The following is an 18,813-nucleotide window of genomic DNA, read 5'->3' as shown; positions in this document are numbered from 1 at the left end:
AAGTTGAAAAGATTGATTTTAGTATGGCTGAAGGGAGAAATATTCATATGCCTTAAAGTCTCTTCTCATGGTCGATCTTTTATTAAACAACAAGGAGGAAGGAGAACAGTGGCACGTGAAATGGAAAAGAGTAGCTGATTGACATTGACCCAGCTTGGGTGATTATAATGTTTACTTAAAATTATTTTCTACACCAGCCAAAATCTTATGCCATAAATCATGGCACTGCATACTGTGGCAGAGATACTGTGAAAATTTTACTAGTTCTTTTGGATGAAGAAGCAGCCAGTGCTCCTACCAAAAACAAAGCAGAGCTTTTATATGACGATGAAAACACCATTCATCATAATGGAAATTCAATTCTTACACTTTTTAGGTAAGTAACGTGGAAGTTGTATGTATGTGAATGTTAACTCTAGTCTATAAAGGGAATTTGTGAAAAAAGCACTTCATTGATTATAAAACAAATCCATACTATTTTTTTCTAGTCTCCTACTGTAGTAAGGAAACTTGGAGTCTATAGAAAAGTATAAAAGAGAAAACAAAAGTTAGTTAAAAGGAGATTGAACACTTTAATGTGAGGGATTTATGTATAAAAAGGTAGCATTTTGTGAGAATATGACAGGTGTTTTTTTAAAATGTTAGTTTTGTTTTTTTGTTCTTGTTTTTGTTTTTCTTTCCTTTGGAAATATTTACTGTGTTTGCTTTGCTATGTGTGTCAAGAACTTTGCTAAATGCTTTCACTTGTATTATCTCAGCCCTCATAGCAACCTCTTTTAATAGTATCATCACTTTGTTTGTTTGTTTATTTTTATCCTTACCCAAAGACATTTTTTTGCATTGCTTTTAGAGAGAGAAGAAGGGAGAGAGGGAGACATCAACTGGTTGCCTTCTATATGCCCCCCAGACTCGGGACTGAACCCGCAACCTTTTGGTTACAGGACAGTGCTCCAACCAGCTGAGCCACACCAGTCAGGGCAGTAGTATCCTCACTTTATAAGTGAAGAATTAGTGGCTTCAGAGAGATACTAAGTAATTTGCCTAACAGAGCTAAGTTATCGTGCAGCAAATGTGTCCTTTTCTAAAGCCTGAGGTCTCTGCTCCGAGGACTGTGCTATTCTGCCTGAGAAAAGGGAAGAGCATAACACTGAGCTTCCATTGGAATCAACATTTGCTGGTTTTTCCTCATATTATGAAGAAAAATACTCAATTAGCATTGGTATTCCGTTCAGGACATTGATACTGTCCAGTTTTAACAACAATTAGGTCAAAACTGAGTAGCTTGATGATATTTTTAATTAATGTATATTCACTTATAGAAACATTAAAAATTGTAGAACAAACATTTAAATTGTATTGAGTACATCGAGGAGAATTTTTACAAAATCGTCCTCCCATTTGACCTTTTTTTATTTTCTGCTTGAGCTACTTTTTAGAAATCTAATTCTAGTCTAAATTGTTCATCCACATCCCCGCAGGATTGCTTCACGCAGCCTCTCTCCTGCGCCTCATTGTCTTTTCTCTTTAAAGAGAAATGTTAATGATCTATAATTCAGTTTTATCTTGTAATTCCTTTAAATCTTGTTCTCTTCACCAGCTTCCCATGTTTATTCTTTTACATCTGGGCATAATAGAGTTCTTTCTCATTCTACCTTAAAAATGCCTCAATGTTTTCCTAATAGTGGAAATTTATTTTATCAATGATTAACTTATACCTTGTGTTAGAATTCCAGAAATGAGCAAAAAGAAAATAAATCTTTGTTTTTTTCTCCAATTACCTTCTGTTCAACAAAGTTTGCTTTTTCGTAGAAATATGAATCATTTAAATATTCTCTCACTGAATTGTAACATTTTTTTAGAGAAAGTTATTTTGTGTTAATAGAATCTTTTAAAGCAAAATTAATCCCCATATCCATTTTAGAGAGATGTTTTTCTGTATTCAGTCACATGGCCAAACACATTTAAATTGTTTATAGTTACCTTGGCACTTCCAGTCGTCACTGTGCAGACAGGTATCTGTCCATGGTAAAGTAAATTTTTAATGGTCTTCATTGAAATGATAAAATTAAGGACTATGTGGTGTATGAATATAAGTCAATATAAGGTTATAAACTATTCTTTCTTAGAATAGACCGTCCTTTCTTCTTATGTAATGGTTTTTTGAGTCGAAGGGGTTATTCTGGCAAAGGAGCCAAAAAATGAATTTATTGAGCAAAAGTTCAGATTCATCTTTACCACTGTGAGAAACTGTCTTTTTCTCTTTTGAATTCCTCTGCTATGGCACTTGTCCTTTTTATTTTGAATTTTAGTTAAGTGGATGTCTTATTTTTTTACATAGACTTCATGATGCCTGAGTTCAGGACCAGTGAACGAATGAACTTTCTCTTCTTTACATCATATACAGTGCCTTACATATGGTTGAAGCTCAAATGTCTAGTGACTGGATTAATTAGGCAAATTATTAATATTGAGAACTGTCAGAATAGGGTTACTGATATTTTTATATAGTATTATAAACAACGAGATTCAGCTGTCTTTTAGTTTATAACTGCTTTTGTGTAGGGGAGGGGTGAAAACTAGACTTAAAAAGCTACTTTGGCTTATTAATTTTTGCTTTATTTGGACATAGATCTCCCATTCAAGTGAATAATTCATTGGTGAAACCACTAAGAGAACGCCTCCATAGGTCAATGGAAGAGAAAAAAATTAAGGTACAGTTTGATGTATTGTTATGAAAATGGTAGAAATTGTTTTATTTTTAGAAGAAATATATACTGCAGAGCTGGGTGTGGTAAATATAAATTGTGCATGGAACAATAGGAATTAAATGGAAAATGAGTTATGACTGTTGACACAGAAATTTTTCTTTTAGTACAATCTTGGCTAATCTGTTTCTGGCTTATTCATTCCACTGGATCTAAAAAGAAAAGGAATAAGCACCTGCTATAAATGTTTAAGAAATATCTGTTTGGTGAATGAAGAGGAAAATAAAGGAACATGTTTTCTCGTTCCATTTCTGTATTTTTCTGTATCTTAAACTGAACCTTGAGAGAGTGCATAACTTTAGTTTTGTTTCTGTCTAAAGACATAATGGCAGAATATAATTAATTGTAGATTGAGATGAGAACATTTGACATTGTTCGTTGACTGGAGCTGTTCTTTATATTTTCATTTGGTTTAAACTAAGTTTTTGTGTTCTCACTTGAAACATTTGTGCTTATAAGCAGTCAATAATGTGGTTTTCAAGTGTTTAAATTTTTGTTTTAATTTTTCAAAATGAAGCTTGATCTTAACTCATTCATTTATTCAACACATATTTATTGAATATCTACTATGTGCCATATACTCTTCCATGGTGGGGAATTCATTCTTTTGTTTAACAAAATGTTCATGTAAAAATTTACAATTATTCTTAAATTATTTAATAATTATTCATCTTGATACAACTTTGGGAACTCTAATTTGTATGGTCTTTATATTCCCATTTGGAAAGTTAGTTCCAATTAGCAAAGCTTTTAGTTATCATCTATTTTACCTACATATCCCAACCCCATTTAGTTTATTTATATGTTTTAATAAGTCATCTTTCTATTGATTATTAGTAGTTGCTAATAACTAATACCTGTGAAATATATCATTGAGTTTTATACAATTTTCCTCATAATAAAATGTCAACTCTTTGTTATTAACCATTAGTACTTGCAGTTAAGGCATGAGGTTTTTAAAGAAAACATCTATTCTCTGGATTTGATTAGAGAAAGAAATGTAACATGTAAATTCTTTAGTATTTTCCTGCTATGGATAATGATAGACTTTAGTATTTTCATTTAAAGATTTTTGAGGTATTTTGTTAGAACTAAGTAAATGAAAATGAAAACACCTATCTGAAGAATGAGAAAGGACTTTCTTTTAGAAACTTGTTAGAGTCAACTAATCACTATAAAATGTATAGTATAGACAAACTTAATATATAGAGAAATTTAGAAAGTTTTGGGAAGCAGAAGAGAGATTGTCTAATCCAGCCTCATTTACCGATGAGGAGACCAAAATTCTGAGAAATCACATTATCCAAGATCTCATAACTGTCATGAAATATTTTATGCCAGTGTGCAAAGCCATGGTTAACTACTAATGAGATTATAACTGCATTGTTTTTTTACTTAACAGTGGAGCTGGCTTAGTCTACATAGCTCTAAATAGCAATAGAGAAATGAAAGAATTGGTGTTTATGATTATGTTTTATAGTACAGTATTCTTTATAAAAGCAAAGTGTGAAAATAATTGATTTAGCCAGGTATATAGCTGAACCATGGCCAGCTAAAGTACTTGTTGGAATAATGAAAGATTGTTGCTAATATTTGCAAATAAGTAACTATGGAAAAGTAGTTTAATATCTAATTACACTATTATCCTGTTACTTTTGCTTTTTTGGCATACAATTTTTTTCTTTTTTAGTCATGGAAAGAATATATGATCTACACTTGAAATAGTGTCTTGAAAAGAGCACTGCAAAGGGAGAAAATATTAGGGAACTTAGAATGATGATGTTGTAGTTGATACTGGATTATGAACTATCCATGTCATTATCATAGAGAGCAAATTAACTTTTTTTAGATTTTTGTTTCCTCATTCATAAATAGAAATGGATACTCTTCTGAACACAAAACCCTATGAAACCATTATGGAAAATATTTATGAACATATTCATTTTAAGTCCTCAAGTTTTATGTCCTACTGTAGCTTATTAGGAAACTTGTCTTTTATGGTCAAACAAATTTTCCTGTGAAGGAAATCAGAAGGTTCTTCCAGAATCTTCATGGTTTTGATAGAAATCTTTAGCAAATGTTTTCTTCCTATTTTTACCCCCAATTTCCAAGCAATTTATACAAGTACCCTTATACCTTTTTATTAAAAGACTTTTCAGGGAGATACTTAACTTCCTTATATCTCTGTGAATAAATTTATTTCATTCCTTCCAGCTGGGTTTAGCGGTATTGTGCACATCAGGCAAAATTGAAAGGTCGTATATACAGGTCTTTTCCTTATTCCCCTATATTATATGTATGTCAAAATAATCGTCAGTGTTAGCTGACTTAATAACTTAAGTGAGCTGATCAAGAAAATACTGGATCTTTAAACCATGAAGTAATCAGGAGAGTGAAAATTTGAACTCAGGTAATGTGAAAAAATTGACTGCTATAACTGGTACTTTCAAGCTGCCAGGCAGGCCAATGCTCACAGTGTTAGGAAATTGTTTATTAGATATCTGAGTTTAACCTTTAGGGTATTAGAAAACTCTTGAGTATTTCCAAATTAAAATGGTGGACTTAGTTTAACTCATAGAATTTCCCTCCCCTTAAAATGATACTTAAAGTGAATAAAGACTAGTGAGACCTAGCAAAAATATTCACCAAGAACAAACAACAAAGAATAATGTGTTTAGATATAATAACCTTCAATAACTATGGCCAAGGAAAGAAACTGAAGATTGCAGAGTGAAGGGGCACAGCATGGCTTAGTGGCTTAGTCTAGCTTCAGTACCCAGATATCATACTAATGAGTTGACAAACTCCTGAGAATTATCACTGTTATATCCACATCTGATGAGCCAACTAAGTGTGTGTGTGTGTGTTCCTGTTTTGTTTTGCTTTCCTTTTCTGTCAGAGAAGTAGTAGAAGTGGTAACTGGATAGTAATGTGGATAAAATGTGGAAAATGAATCCTGGGACACACACACATACTCTCGTGTGACATACTGAATTCAGGAAAATATCTAAATGATCCCCTTTCATTTGAATGAAAAACAGCCCCTGAGTAGGAGGAACAGGCCTTCTTAGAGTACATACAATGTGTAACAAACTCTTAGAAGAGAGTGCAGAACCCAGACCTTTTTTTTTCAAACTGTGTCTCTTCTCAGCTGAACCCTGTCTCTATAATTCCTCAGGCCAGAGAAAAGTGAGGGACAACAAGCTATGCCCCCTTCAAAATGTAACAGGAGAAAATATAATGCCCTCAGATAAGGAAGGAACAGAATCAAGAAATCACAGACTTGGAGTCTTCTGTTTCTAGTGAGGATAGAGTAGGTCATAGCAGTATACCATTTCTGCTGCAATAACAATAAAAGGTAGAAAAATGGGGGAGTATATTTTAAAGACATAGGAAAGCTGTGTAATCAAAGCAGTTTAAATAAACTAAAAATCTGGGGAGAGTATAGTTCTGAGAGTAGCCGACTGGTATCAACTGTTTCTTCCCCGGGGATTATTTGCCAGTTTTGGGTGTGGCCCACGGACTGGTGTTGGCCCACATAAGGGAGATCTAGAGGAAAAGAGGAATCAACAAAGATCTTGAGTGTCTTGGAGGGCTGGCAATTTGGAAACTTCAGGAGCCCTAAATGCACACTTATTTTTACTTAGCACTCATATGCCAAATTTCTGGAGCTGAGAGTAAGGCTACGGAGCCTCAACCCAGTTCCTAACGTTGGCTGTGGCCTTGAGGCAGCTAGAAGACAGCACTGTGCTTGAAGAGCAAGGCCTGCCTGAAACACGCGGCTGTCTCCCCAAGATACTTACCACATTTAGACAGGAAGGCCAGGTGGAGGGCCAAAGAGCCCAACGTTAAAAACCTCAGAAGGGCAGACGGAAGCCTCCAGACTTTCAGGTCAGAGGTCACAGAGATACACAAGGCTCCCAGCTGAAAGCCTGGGAGGGACATTCCCGAGGAAGCCATGAGAGCCAGAGCTCAACCCGGCACAGCCCTGACTGCTCTGAGGTTGTCAGTCCTGCGCTGTGTCCGCCCCGCAGGTTACGAGGGAAACCCTTCTTGATAGAAGAAGACTCTTCACCTGGAGCCTGTACAGTTCCTTTGTAAACAATATCCAGCTGAAATAAAACATACTGGACATGAAAAGAAGGAAGGTTTGTCTCTTAGGAGAAAAAACTAACAAATGGTGCAGATATTAGAATTAACAGACAAGTAGTTAAAAATTTTTCAACATGTAAAAGATGGACAGAATGGTTGTCAAATTGGGGAATTCTAACAGAATTAAAATCCATAAGATATAACCATATAGTCATTTCAGAACTATAAAAACATCTAAAATTAGGAACTCATTAGATGAGTTTAATAGTAGATTGGACATAACATTAGGTAGCGTAAGTGGACTTAAAAATAGGTCATCAGAAAAACCTTCAAACTAAAGCAAAGAGAGCATACAGAATGAAAAAGCAAAAGAGAAGAGCTGGACACAGAGAAAAAGTCTGCCATTTGCCTATTTGGAGCTCCAGAACAAGAGGAGAAAATGGAAGCAATGTTTGAAGATATAATCATTGTGATTTTTCCCAAAGCTTAATTGGCTTCACACCAGGTAGCACTTAGAAAACATGGGCAACACACGTCAGGTTCCCTTTACTAATACAGAGTTGCAGAGGGGTTCTAGTATTATGCATCCAGCAAGCAAAAATGTCCCAGGGTCCCGTGGGAATCCATTTGCAGCATGTGACAGTGCCACAGGGCTTAGATTGTAAAGCTTTTTTCTAGAGCAATGCTTTTCAATAGAACTTTCTATGGAAATGTTCTGTATTTGTGCTAATACTGTAGGAGGTAGCCACATTTGTCTACTGAGTGCTTGAAGTGGGGCTACTGCAATTGAGGAACTGGATTTTTAATTTTATTTAAGTTAATTAAATACATGTTGCTAGCATATTAAAACAATTGTGGTTCTAGTAGATTAGAGATACCTCTGAATGCAATAAATAGAAACCCAGAATAAGTAGAGGAAATGGTGCTCTGAGCATGGGAAATTAGAATAAGTAGGATTTAAATAGGCAGAGAGAATGTAAGAGAGCATTACAGGCTGAGCAAACAACCTGAGGAAAGCATTAGATCGCCTTACAGGTGTAAAGTGACTGCATTGGGTAGTTGTACAAAATAAGTAAATAAATAATGTGGGACAAGGTTAAGGAAAGTTTGGCTTTTGTGGTTTTAAGGAAGCTATTTTTTTGTGGGGCTTACTGTAAGGATATGTGCATGAGAACCAGAGAAAGGCGGAATATTTTAATAACTTGAAAGGGATGGTTGATATAATGGAGTTTAAGGACTTCAGCTGCACGGTTCTCGGTGCTGAAATGTGATTTAGCTTTTCTTTGCATGTTACTTCTCTCTTGTTTCTGTACCAAACGGTTTCATTACTTTATTGAACAGAGGGGAGTTTACTCAGTACATATTTTTCTATCTCAAAGCTTTTGTCTTTAGGGTGATTTGGCTGTTCTTTGCCAGTCTACTTTTCCCATTTCTCTATCATGTGGTTTCTTTACTCTCTTTTAAAGAGTAGAATCTATTCTGCACATCTTTTTGTACGTCCAAGCTTTGGCTTACTCATGTTTCTGTTTCCTCATACCTTCCACTTGCATACACCTGTTTGCAAGTCTGTTAAAATTTTACTTAATTCATTTAACTAATGCATTAAATGCTTCCTGGATACCAGGCTCTGTCCTAGACACTGGAGAAACATCAACGAACAAAACAGAAAAAAGCTTCTATGGACAAGTCTTCCTCAGATATGTGTGGGTCTGGGGTGTAAGAATTTAAAAGGAAGCCCCTGACCTACCCCTCCACCCCTTCATCCCTGGCTCTATTCCATATTCTTAGGGACACTCCGCCAAGAAGTATACACACCCCAGGCCCCGTCACCTTTGCCATAAACAGTCAGTCCTTGAGCCCAGGGGAAGAGGCCAATGGCAGCCCAGTGCCTAGGACAGTTTGAGCAGGGAATTCTGGGGTCCCAGGTCCTTGCAACAAGATCTAAAAAGGGAGTCGTGGTCTCCTGGTGGGCGTATCTGAGGGCCCATTGCCCCCTTTCCCTTTGGGGAGGGGAGGGCCAGAGTGGGCCACCAGTTAATTGCCAGACTAAGGGTTTTGTTCATGGACCTTTACATTTTAGTTGGGACAGGCAGACAATAAGCAAAACAAGCCAGTGAATTATACAGTATGTTAGGAGGTTATCAGTGTTACAGAGTGAAATATAGCTGGAGGAGGAGAGTAAGGAGAATTGTGTTCCTTTCTGTGTGATTTGGTTTTAAGTAGGATGATTAGTACAGGTCCCTTTGAGAAGGCGACATTAAGCAAAGCCATTAAGGGAGTGAGCAGCATTTTTCATTAGCTTGAAGGTGGAATTTTTGTATTGGACTGAACTAGAAATTCAATTAGAAATGGAATTTGCTTTGGCTGAAGTAATGAAGGTGGGATTTACTGAGTACCTGCTAAGTGTCAAATGCTATACTAGACATTTTTTATCTTTCGACCTAATTAATCCTTGCTCATCTCTAGGAGGCATCATTTTCCAGGCCACACAGCTAGTAAGTAACAGAGCAAGGGTTTGTATTCAGGTATAAGGCTTCAAAGTTTATGCTATTCCTAAAGAGTAAATAAAGGCATAGTAATTATAATGAGGAGTCATAAAAAGATAATGCTTCTACTTGGGTTGAAAATATTATCTTTCTTCTATTTAGCAAAGTAAATGAAATTTCACTGAAGAATAAATGGATCATTCCCTATATTTATAAATTCATATGCCATAAGGGTAGCAAATCTGTTCTTTTGAAAATGTGATAATGTAAGAATAAAAAGATAAATTTAGAGTATTTATTTTTAGTTACATATTTAAAAGGTATGTTGAGAATAATTTCCTTTTTCAAACTTGTTGATCTATTTATCGGTGTAATGGCTTAGAGCTTTATTTTTCTTAATAATACTCTGAGAGTGTCTGCAACTTTTCAATATTTTGACTCATTCGTTTCAACTGGAGTCAGGCTTTCCTATGTGAAGTACTATTTTCCTCAAACTGGGAACCTACTAATAATTTCAATTTAAAAAGAGCTTGTGGCAAAAGGACTTTTCCAATTCTTGGCAAGTTTGAAGTTCATTGCAATTTTACTGTGGATAGAAATCTTTCCAAAGGGGGGAAATCACTCTACAAAGGAAAACTCACAATCCTTTTCTCTCATGTGACTTGAACATAAAATGGTTTTAACAGCCATGTATGAATCTGGACATTATTCTTAGTTGTTTAGTACTTCAAAAGCACTTTCAAGGGGGAATTGTTTTGCTTATTTGTGATTCCAAATCAAATACACAGGGAGATTTGGAAGATTTGCAACAGGAAGTAATCTCAATTCTATGTAGCCACTAATCTTGTGCAGAAAAATTCAACTTTTATGAACAAAGGAAAAGCATTCTCTTTTAAGTTATAAATACAAGCCAATGTAGCTTGTATTGTTTTAATAACTAAAATGAAGACGCTGATTGTAGGCTCATTTTTTGAGCTGCATTCCTAGAATCATTTTAGAGTTGGCCTGGTCCTAAGAAATCTAATTCAACAGATTGATCACTCTGTAGAAATACTGTCTTCATATATGATATTACATTAATAACTGCATAGTATCTATGTAGCTCTCTAGAGTTGTGTAGCCCTTTCATATTTTTTAACTTCATTTAATCTGACAATTTTGTGAGTTAAATATGTGGATAAGTGAGAAGTTTCGTGTACGCAACATCCTCTAGTTAATAAGTGATAGAGCCAGTATTAGAAGCCAGGTGTTTTGACTGCAAATCTGGTGCCTTTCCCATCACATCATTGCTTTTCGTGCTGATTTCTTAGCTGGACCTTAACATTGTTGGCTCCAATCAAGTTCATGATCAATTAAAATTTCTAGATCTTTTTCATATGTTGTTTTTAAGTTAGGCTCTCCTCATCCTGTACATCTGTAATTGATATTTTGAACTTAAATACAGAACTTTGTTTATCCTCATTCATTTTCATCTTATTATTTTCTACTTATGGTTCTAGTCGTCTGAGATCTTTTCAATCTTGATTTTGTTATCCAATTTATTTATTATTCCTTCCAGCTGTGTGTCAACAGCAAATTTTATAAGTAGAATGTCTGTGTGATTATAGAAGCCATCTTAGTACTCTCTTTTAATATACTATGTACCTATCATATAGTTGGAACTTAATGAGTAGTAATTAATAAAAAAGATTTTTTTGTATAAGAGAGAGAAAAGAAAACATATATGTAATCTTTTATAAAAAGAAAAAATGACCCTCAAGATACTTCTCTAGGTTATTTCTTTTGGACATAAGTACTCAAGGATTACTGGATTACTGTCGAACTATTGTGGTTTTCTCCTGTGTTTTGATATGTTTATAAATATTTTTCATTGCAGAAAAAGGGGTTAACTAGTTTCCTTTCATACTTGAACCCATTCTCAGGATTTTAAGAATCTGCTGCCTTGCAACTCTAGTTTTCTGAAATTGCCCTGATGTTACTAAGGGCTCCAGAATTTCTCAGTGGGGGGCCTGAGGAGAGGAAGTCTAGTTATAGTAAGGAGGTCTGTGGCACTTATTTGGGACTGTATTTACATAGCAAAGAAAGATTTTTTACTTCAATGTATGTTAAAAATTAATAAAAATAAAAATAACAGCTTTCTAAAGAAATTTTTATTTAGGCTGTACTAAATAATATAATTATATTTTTGTTAAGAGTGGATGGTGCTGATGAAGACTTTGTGGTGGGAGGCTGAAGCCTCCCAACCTACTCATCACATCTGGGTACTATGGGAGTGACCTGAGCCAGTCACTTAGCACTCATTTGCCTTCATGGGCTTACCATACTCTGTAACTCTCTATAAGCAGTAAGTTTACCATTCTCTATAAGCAATAACTCTGGTGAAATGAAAGGAAAGTTGTGTAAAAAGATAACGTCAACAGTACTAGTTTTACGGATGGAAATAAGTTTTTAAATAATGATGCTATAATAATGATGTGATATAATATAAAGTTTATTTAATTAACAAAATTCATTTAATAGCTTTGTCAGTTGCTTTAATTCTGTATTTATGGAATTAATAAAGTCCAGAAAGGCCTAGTTAAAATCTTTACTTATATCTTAGGGCATCTCATGGGGGAAACTATATAATGGTAGTTGCATTCATGTGGATTCATGAAGATATGCCTTGTAGTTCTATTAGTTCTATTTAAGATTAAAAAAATAGTTTTGACCTTTTACATTTTCACATTTTTTTCAATTTTGTGTGTTTTTGTGCTTAAATGGAAGATAAATTCCAATGGTCTAAATCTTAATTATAACTTTTAGTAATCTAGGAGCTGTCAGCTCTCATAGATGCCATTAGTAAAAAAGATACAAAATTTGTCACTTTGAGAAAACTTGATTTTGTGAAGCAGCTGGACCGGTCACTATTCTAACTTCTGAACCATAGTCAGTGGATTTCACTGCCATTACCTTTGCAAACATCTGAGCGGGTTAAGTCAGTGATCTCTCTGAATATATAACATACTATATAACTACTGAGTACATAGTGCAAAGATGTACTGTTTTAGACTTTAAGAACTGTATCAATAAATGTTCTGTAAGTAACCCTCAGCATAATGTAGTTATACTTTGAAGTGCAGTACTCTTTATTTAATCATTTATTTGAAATTGAAACTGTTTATTTCTGAAAAGGATTTGGGATGATTTTGGGTTTGGAGAAATCGCTTCATAACTAAGTGGCATCAGATGTAATTGTTGAAATTTGCATTATCTGTATATATTACATTGTTCTGCAGTTTATTTCTATCCCTAACGCAGCCACTGGTTTTATGTTTGCAGAATACATTTCCAAAACTACTTTCCTGGAATCCTTTTTAGTGACTAAGAATTAAATTTAGCTTTCTAATTTTTTCATTTATGACATTTGAAGATAAATGCAAGAGTGTATTTTGAATATTCAACCAGTGAATTACTTGATCAGATTTTCCTAGAATGATATATTTGAATCATCTTTCTTGCTTTCTTAAATATTCAAGTTTTTAATCAAGAAATAATGCCTCTCAGTCACTATTTTTGTTTTCTTAAAGTGTTTTTCTTTGTTAGTTCTCTATTTGTTTAGTTTTGTTAGTTCTATTTGTTTCTTTCACTCTCTTAGTTCTTTTTCATCTGAGCATTTCTCCCTTCCTCAGTTTCTCAATTTATTGAATTACATATGCTGGTTTTTTTCCCTAAAAAAGTTGTATGCTGCAATTCTTAGGATGAAGAACTTGTATTTTTCTAGGATTATATTTATCATGTATATTATTATTAAACTTACCATAAAATTTACTTTCCAAAGCAGCTCAGACACAGGAATGTGTAAGAAAGACCTCTGAGGAATCTAAAATTAATCTTCCTAAACTGTTAAAAAAGTATGAAAAGAATACATAAAACTGGTAATTATATGCATAAAAATGCTAGTTATAACAATGAATGAATTTGCAAACTATGAAACATCAAGTGTTAAAAGTTCTCAATGAATAATGGAATTTTTAAGGGAAAATTTATGATCCTTGATTACCATTAAGTATATTTCAGTCTAGATGACAAAAATGAATAGAAATAAAGAATAAATTGCATATTTTCTTCCTTTTTCCCATTACCAGATGAAGCAAACCTTAATTAGATCCCAGTTTTCTTGTACTTATAAAGATGACTGCCTGATAAGCAGGAATACATGGAATAACGTTAACTCAGCATCAAAGCCATCCTGTGTTCTTCACATGGAAAATGACCTTTCTGGTAATTGACCTTATTTGATCAATTAAATAACAGTTTCATTCCAGTGCACTAATTGGTTTTAAGTAAAAGTAGATTTTTGTTTTGCAAAGTATAAAATGTGAAACATAATGGTGTATTTTTTTTAAAGACTTAGGTTTATTTAAGAAATGAAATCTAAGTACAAATTTATGGATATGAATAGGATATAGTTTGATTTAACTAAATTTATTTAAGGAATAACTTGTAGCATTTAAAGATTACATATCATGCACTAAAACAAAGCAGATATTTGTTGTTTGTAGGATGAAAAGTGATATGGTAAAATTAAAAGTAATGTGATAATATAGTTGTATTTTTTTATTTTTTAAATTTATTTATTTATTTATTTTTAGAGAGGGGGAGGGGAGGGAGAAAGAGAGGGAGAGAAACATCAGTGTATAGTTGTCTCTTGCGTGCCACCTACTGGGTACCTGGCCCGCAACCTAGGCATGGGCCCTAACTGGGAATCGAACCAGTAACCCTTTGGTGTGCAGGCCAGCATTCAATCCACTGAGCCATACCAGCCAGAGTTATAGTCGTATTTGTTAATCACGTAATTTATAGCATTATTTGATTGTAAATCATAAACTTTTTAATATTCTTTAGCCATTTTTAAAATTTATTGTAAAATTCTCATATGTAATAATACTAAGTATTATATAATTCCTTTCCTCTTTTCATCTTGCATAACAGAAGGTGTAAATTCATCTGTTGGAAGACCAACAATTGGAACAAGTTCTGGAAATGTTCATCTGGACAGAAGTAAAAATGAAAAAGTAGAGAGAAAATCAAGTAGTCAGACAGGAAATAAAAGCTCAAAAAGGAAACAGGTGGATTTAGATGATGAAAACATTCTCTGTGATAATGGAAATGAACCACCCCAACATAAAAATGTGAAGATACCTAAGACATCAAACGATTTGCAGAATAAATTGCATGGCAAACCAGCCAGAGTAGCAAAAAGCAACAAGTGTACTGCCAAGGACAAATTGATTACTGGCCAGACAAAGTTAACTCAGTTTTTTAGACTGTGAATCTGTCTTTTATGTGCTTTAGATTTATGTATATATAAAACCATTCGAAAGCATTTACTTATTTTTTAAGAGATCAGGGTGTAAATTATGATGCGTTATTATTTTGGTGTGAAGTGTATGTAAGGTTAGTATATGAAGCATTGTTTAAAAAAAATACTATAAGTCATAATAATGCAGAATATTCACAAAGTTTAATGCACAGATAAAGCATATCATTTAGGTTACTGATATCTCTTAATACTACTTTCTTTTACAGCAGGCATTTAAAATAATATAAGTCATAGTAACATTAAGGGCTTTTCCTCCACAGGCAATGAAATGATTTTGTTTTCTTCTGAAAAGCTGATGTGGCCCAACAGGTATTAGACTTGCCAACATGGGCGATAGACTCTTCCCAGCATACATCTGAGCACTGAAGGGAAAAAAAAAGTTCAAATTGTTTACAAGACTTATTATCACACAAAATTTATTAGAAATAAAAACATTGGATCAAGTATAGCTAAATCTGTGTAAGTCAAAATTATAATAACTAATTAAATGCTTTATAATTCCATGTATTTTGCAGGGGTCACTTAATATCAAATGTAATTGAACCATGGTCTTATTTAATTTTGGTATGGTTGGATGCAAATTTAGTTAAACTCAGAGTTCTATTTTATAGTACTAAGATATAAGAACTGAATTTTAAAGGACTACTCACTGTCAAAATCTCTCCTTCCTATAGGAAATTTAGCTGCATTTTCTTCATCCCCAATTTCTCTCTTTTCTTGTGTTGATTCAGTATTCTGAACTCCATTCTCAGCTGGAAAAGCTACAGATCCTTTTAGTGCAAGGTAAGGTTTTATAGCCAGATTCAGTGGCAGACCATGATTTAAGAAATTATGTTTGGAGCCTGAGTTCTGCAAAGAAAAGGTTGATTTGCATTTTAGCTGTCTTATTGGGAATGGCAATATAATACAATTGCATAATATTCTTACTGATTAATTCAAAGATGCAGTATCTTACATGCAAGGTTTTATGGAAAAAATATCTTTTGGATAAGAATTGTTCAGGATGAAAGAACAATCTTGTATGTATAAAATTTCATCAGTTGTCCTAATGCATATTGTGCCTATTTGCATATACTTCTGATTATAAAATAAAGTATCGACTTTTAAAAGATTCATAAACATCATTCATGTATCCATTGAAATAAAGGACAAGTCGTATTGCCACTTACCTTTGAATTTTTGTTTTCCTCATCATTCATGAAACCGCTCTCATCATTTTTGTATTGTTCCAGGGAAGGAGCAATGACTGATTTTTCTGCAGTATCTTCCTTCTGAAAGGCTTTCCCCAGCCTCAGTGTATTAAATACCATGTCATCTTCTAAATTTCTTATGGACTTGGATGCTGAAAGTTTAATGCCTTGAGAAAGCAAAGAAAAAGTTAGTATTAATATGTAGGAAGAAAGACTCATTTTTGCCATTAGTTCGATGTTTGCATAGAGTCAAACAAGGATGTATAAGAGGAAGAAAATGTCTCAACCTGCTATGTAAATGATTCCTACCTTTATATATTTTCCAGCTTGAATAGAAAGCACTTCAAACACAGACTTTCATCACTTTAGAAATGACTCATCAGGTAGAGCTTAACATTTTGTATAGCTGCTAATACCTACATTGTTTTGGTTTTATGGCATATTGTTTACTTCGAGTGTGAATTTTCTCAGAATCTGATTAAGATCCTTGGTAGAATGCTTCCCGTGGAGCAGATTATAGTCTCTTGAAAATGGGTGGTTATTAAAGAAGACCACAGGACATCAGGCTCTCCACAGTCTTATTGTTTCATTCTGTATATTTTCTGATTAAGTAAGGTATTAAAATCAAAGTTATTTCACTCAGTGATTATAAGGATAAAAGTTTTACTTACTTTTAATCCTAATTAAATTGAAATAAACTTCAAAAAGGATTTTCTTTCATAAATGCTTGATACAGTCTTTGATGATTAAAGTGCATATGCCTGTCAGTGTGAACAAAGTCATTCATGCTATACCTAGAATTGGCCTGTCAGGTATGTTTTATCTCCACATTTGCAAAAGGATATTACTCGATATTTGTTAGTGAATTTAGCAATTAGTGAATAAGAAGTTCGTGAAGAGAATATTTATGTGCTCTTTAAATATTAATTTTGGATGAGGAATATATTGTATGATTTTGAATTAAACATTTTATGATGTCTAATTTTGATCATACCAAGTAAGAGAACACATTTTTGTACATGTCTTCTGGTACATATGTGCAAGAGTTTTTCTAGGGTATATTTCTAGGTATTGAATTGCCAGGTTATGGAGTATGGGCATGGTCCGCTTTACTGATGGCACCGTGTTTACAGAATAGCAGCAACCAATAAGCTACCACCAGCAGACTATCAGAGTCCCCATTTCTCTATGTCCTAGCCAACACTTGGGTATTTTATTTTCCTTTTAATTTGTATTTCCCTAATTACCAAAGAGGTTGAATGTCTTTTCATATGTTTAGGAGCCATTTATCTTTTCTCGTACATAAGATGCCTTTAAAAAAAAAAATGTGTCCATTTTCTGATGGGTGGTTTGTATTTTTCTTATTGATTCATGGGAATTCTTTATACATATATCCTGGATATTAATTCTTTGTTAGTTATATGTATCCTCAGATCATTAATATATGTCTATATATTCTAAAAGTTTAAATGTTACTTTCACATTTAAATTCTTAATTTATCTGGAATTTTGTTTATGACACAAGATATGCAATTTTATTTTATCTAAAAGTCCTTACATTCCTTGAATAATTTATCCCATCCCCACTAGTCTTAACTGCCATCTCTACAGTATATCCGGTGTCTATATACGTGTGGGTTCCTTTCCAAACTCTTTATTACAATGCCACATTGATGGCCTTAATAATTATAACTTTTAAATAATTTTGATATTTGGTAGGGCAAGTTTCTCAGCCCCCAACTCATCCATCAGTTTTTCTTCTACAGCAGTAACTTGGCTATTGTCCATTTCTTTCCCATATAAATATTAATATCAGCTTTTCAAGTTTTTTTGAGCAACCTTGATGGGCTTATGAAGGGAATTGTTTGGTTCAACAGATTGAATCCCGAGGGGAATTAATGCCCTTAGGATAATTTTCTCATCCATAAATGTGGTACTTTTCCATATTTATTTAGATCTTCAATCTTTTAATAATATACTGGGTTTTTTTTTCATAAAGGTCATATATCTTTTGTTGGAAGTATTTTAATTATTTATAATTTAATTATAGTTAAATTTCTTATTTTTAGTTACTGTAAATGGTATCTTTTTTTTATCCTTTCCCAAGGACAAACTTAGTGATTTTAGAGAGAGGGGGAAGGGAGGGAGAGAAACATCGATCGGTTGTCCACTGTGCGCCCAACCTGTGACTGAACCCGCAACCCTGGTATGTGCCCTGACCAGGAATCAAACCTGCTACCTTTCAGTTTATGGGACGATGCTTGAACAAACTGAGTCACACCAGCCAGGGTTGTAAATGATATCTCAAAAAAATTTACCTTTTCTAACATTATTGCTGGCTTTGTACACATGTAGTTGGCTTCTGCGCAGTGCTCTTATATAAAAACTTTCTAAACTCTTTCTAATTCCAAGTAGTTTATAATTGTATTGATTCTTTGGGGTATTCCATGAAGACAATTGATATAAATAATAGAGTAATGGAATTTTACTTCCTTCTTGCAAGTCCTGTATGTTTATGTGTGTGTTTATCTTTGTCTATCCATGCGTACATACAAGCTGACCAAACTTCCAGTAAGTGTTGGAAATGGAGATAACAGACAGCTTTGCAGATTGACTGATTTTATAGAGAATGCTTTTACTGTTTCACCATTGAGTATGATGTTGGCTCTAGGTTTTTTATAGGCATTCTTTATAACTTACAGGATGTTCTCTTCTATTTCTGGCTTATTATTAGTTTTTCTCATGAATTGTTGTTGAATGTTATTGAATACTTTTTCTCCATCTATTGTGATGATGATACCATTTTCCTCCTTTACTCTTTAATTTAGTAAATGAAATGAACAGATTTTTCTCATGTTAAACTAACCATGTGTTTATGACAGAAACCTTTTAAAAATGTTACTGGATTCAGTTTG

At 33.7% G+C, this 18,813-nt stretch overlaps 2 protein-coding genes across 22 annotated transcripts in view; one reads left to right on the top strand and one right to left on the bottom strand.

Moving 5' to 3' along the window:
• The window catches only part of PARPBP (PARP1 binding protein), a 47,277-nt gene extending 32,619 nt beyond the window's left edge, over positions 1-14,658 (top strand). For 9 of the 21 annotated variants that reach the window (XM_054574459.1, XM_054574454.1, XM_054574455.1 and 6 more), the window contains 4 exons: positions 198-376; positions 2,630-2,711; positions 13,471-13,606; positions 14,318-14,658. In XM_054574459.1, the coding sequence (XP_054430434.1) occupies positions 198-376; positions 2,630-2,711; positions 13,471-13,606; positions 14,318-14,658 (738 nt within the window). The remainder of the gene's footprint in view (positions 1-197; positions 377-2,629; positions 2,712-13,470; positions 13,607-14,317) is intronic. The other 12 variants (XM_054574467.1, XM_054574466.1, XM_054574465.1 and 9 more) reach the window with 4 other exon arrangements.
• Positions 14,659-15,020: 362 nt separating this feature from the next.
• Positions 15,021-16,126, bottom strand: PMCH (pro-melanin concentrating hormone). Its single transcript, XM_054574444.1, has 3 exons — positions 15,878-16,126; positions 15,359-15,557; positions 15,021-15,070 (listed from the first exon to the last, which is right to left on the bottom strand). The coding sequence occupies exons 1-3, from the start codon at positions 16,124-16,126 to the stop codon at positions 15,021-15,023; spliced, it is 498 nt and encodes a 165-aa protein (XP_054430419.1).
• Between the last annotated feature and the right edge of the window lie 2,687 nt (positions 16,127-18,813).

Source organism: Pteronotus mesoamericanus, unplaced genomic scaffold (assembly GCF_021234165.1).
Source record: "Pteronotus mesoamericanus isolate MK-2021 breed Mesoamerican mustached bat unplaced genomic scaffold, CSHL_Meso_final contig_263, whole genome shotgun sequence".
NCBI lineage: Eukaryota > Metazoa > Chordata > Mammalia > Chiroptera > Mormoopidae > Pteronotus > Pteronotus mesoamericanus.
Note: the sequence above shows the minus strand (reverse complement) of the source record. Positions and strands in the feature narration are given on the sequence as shown.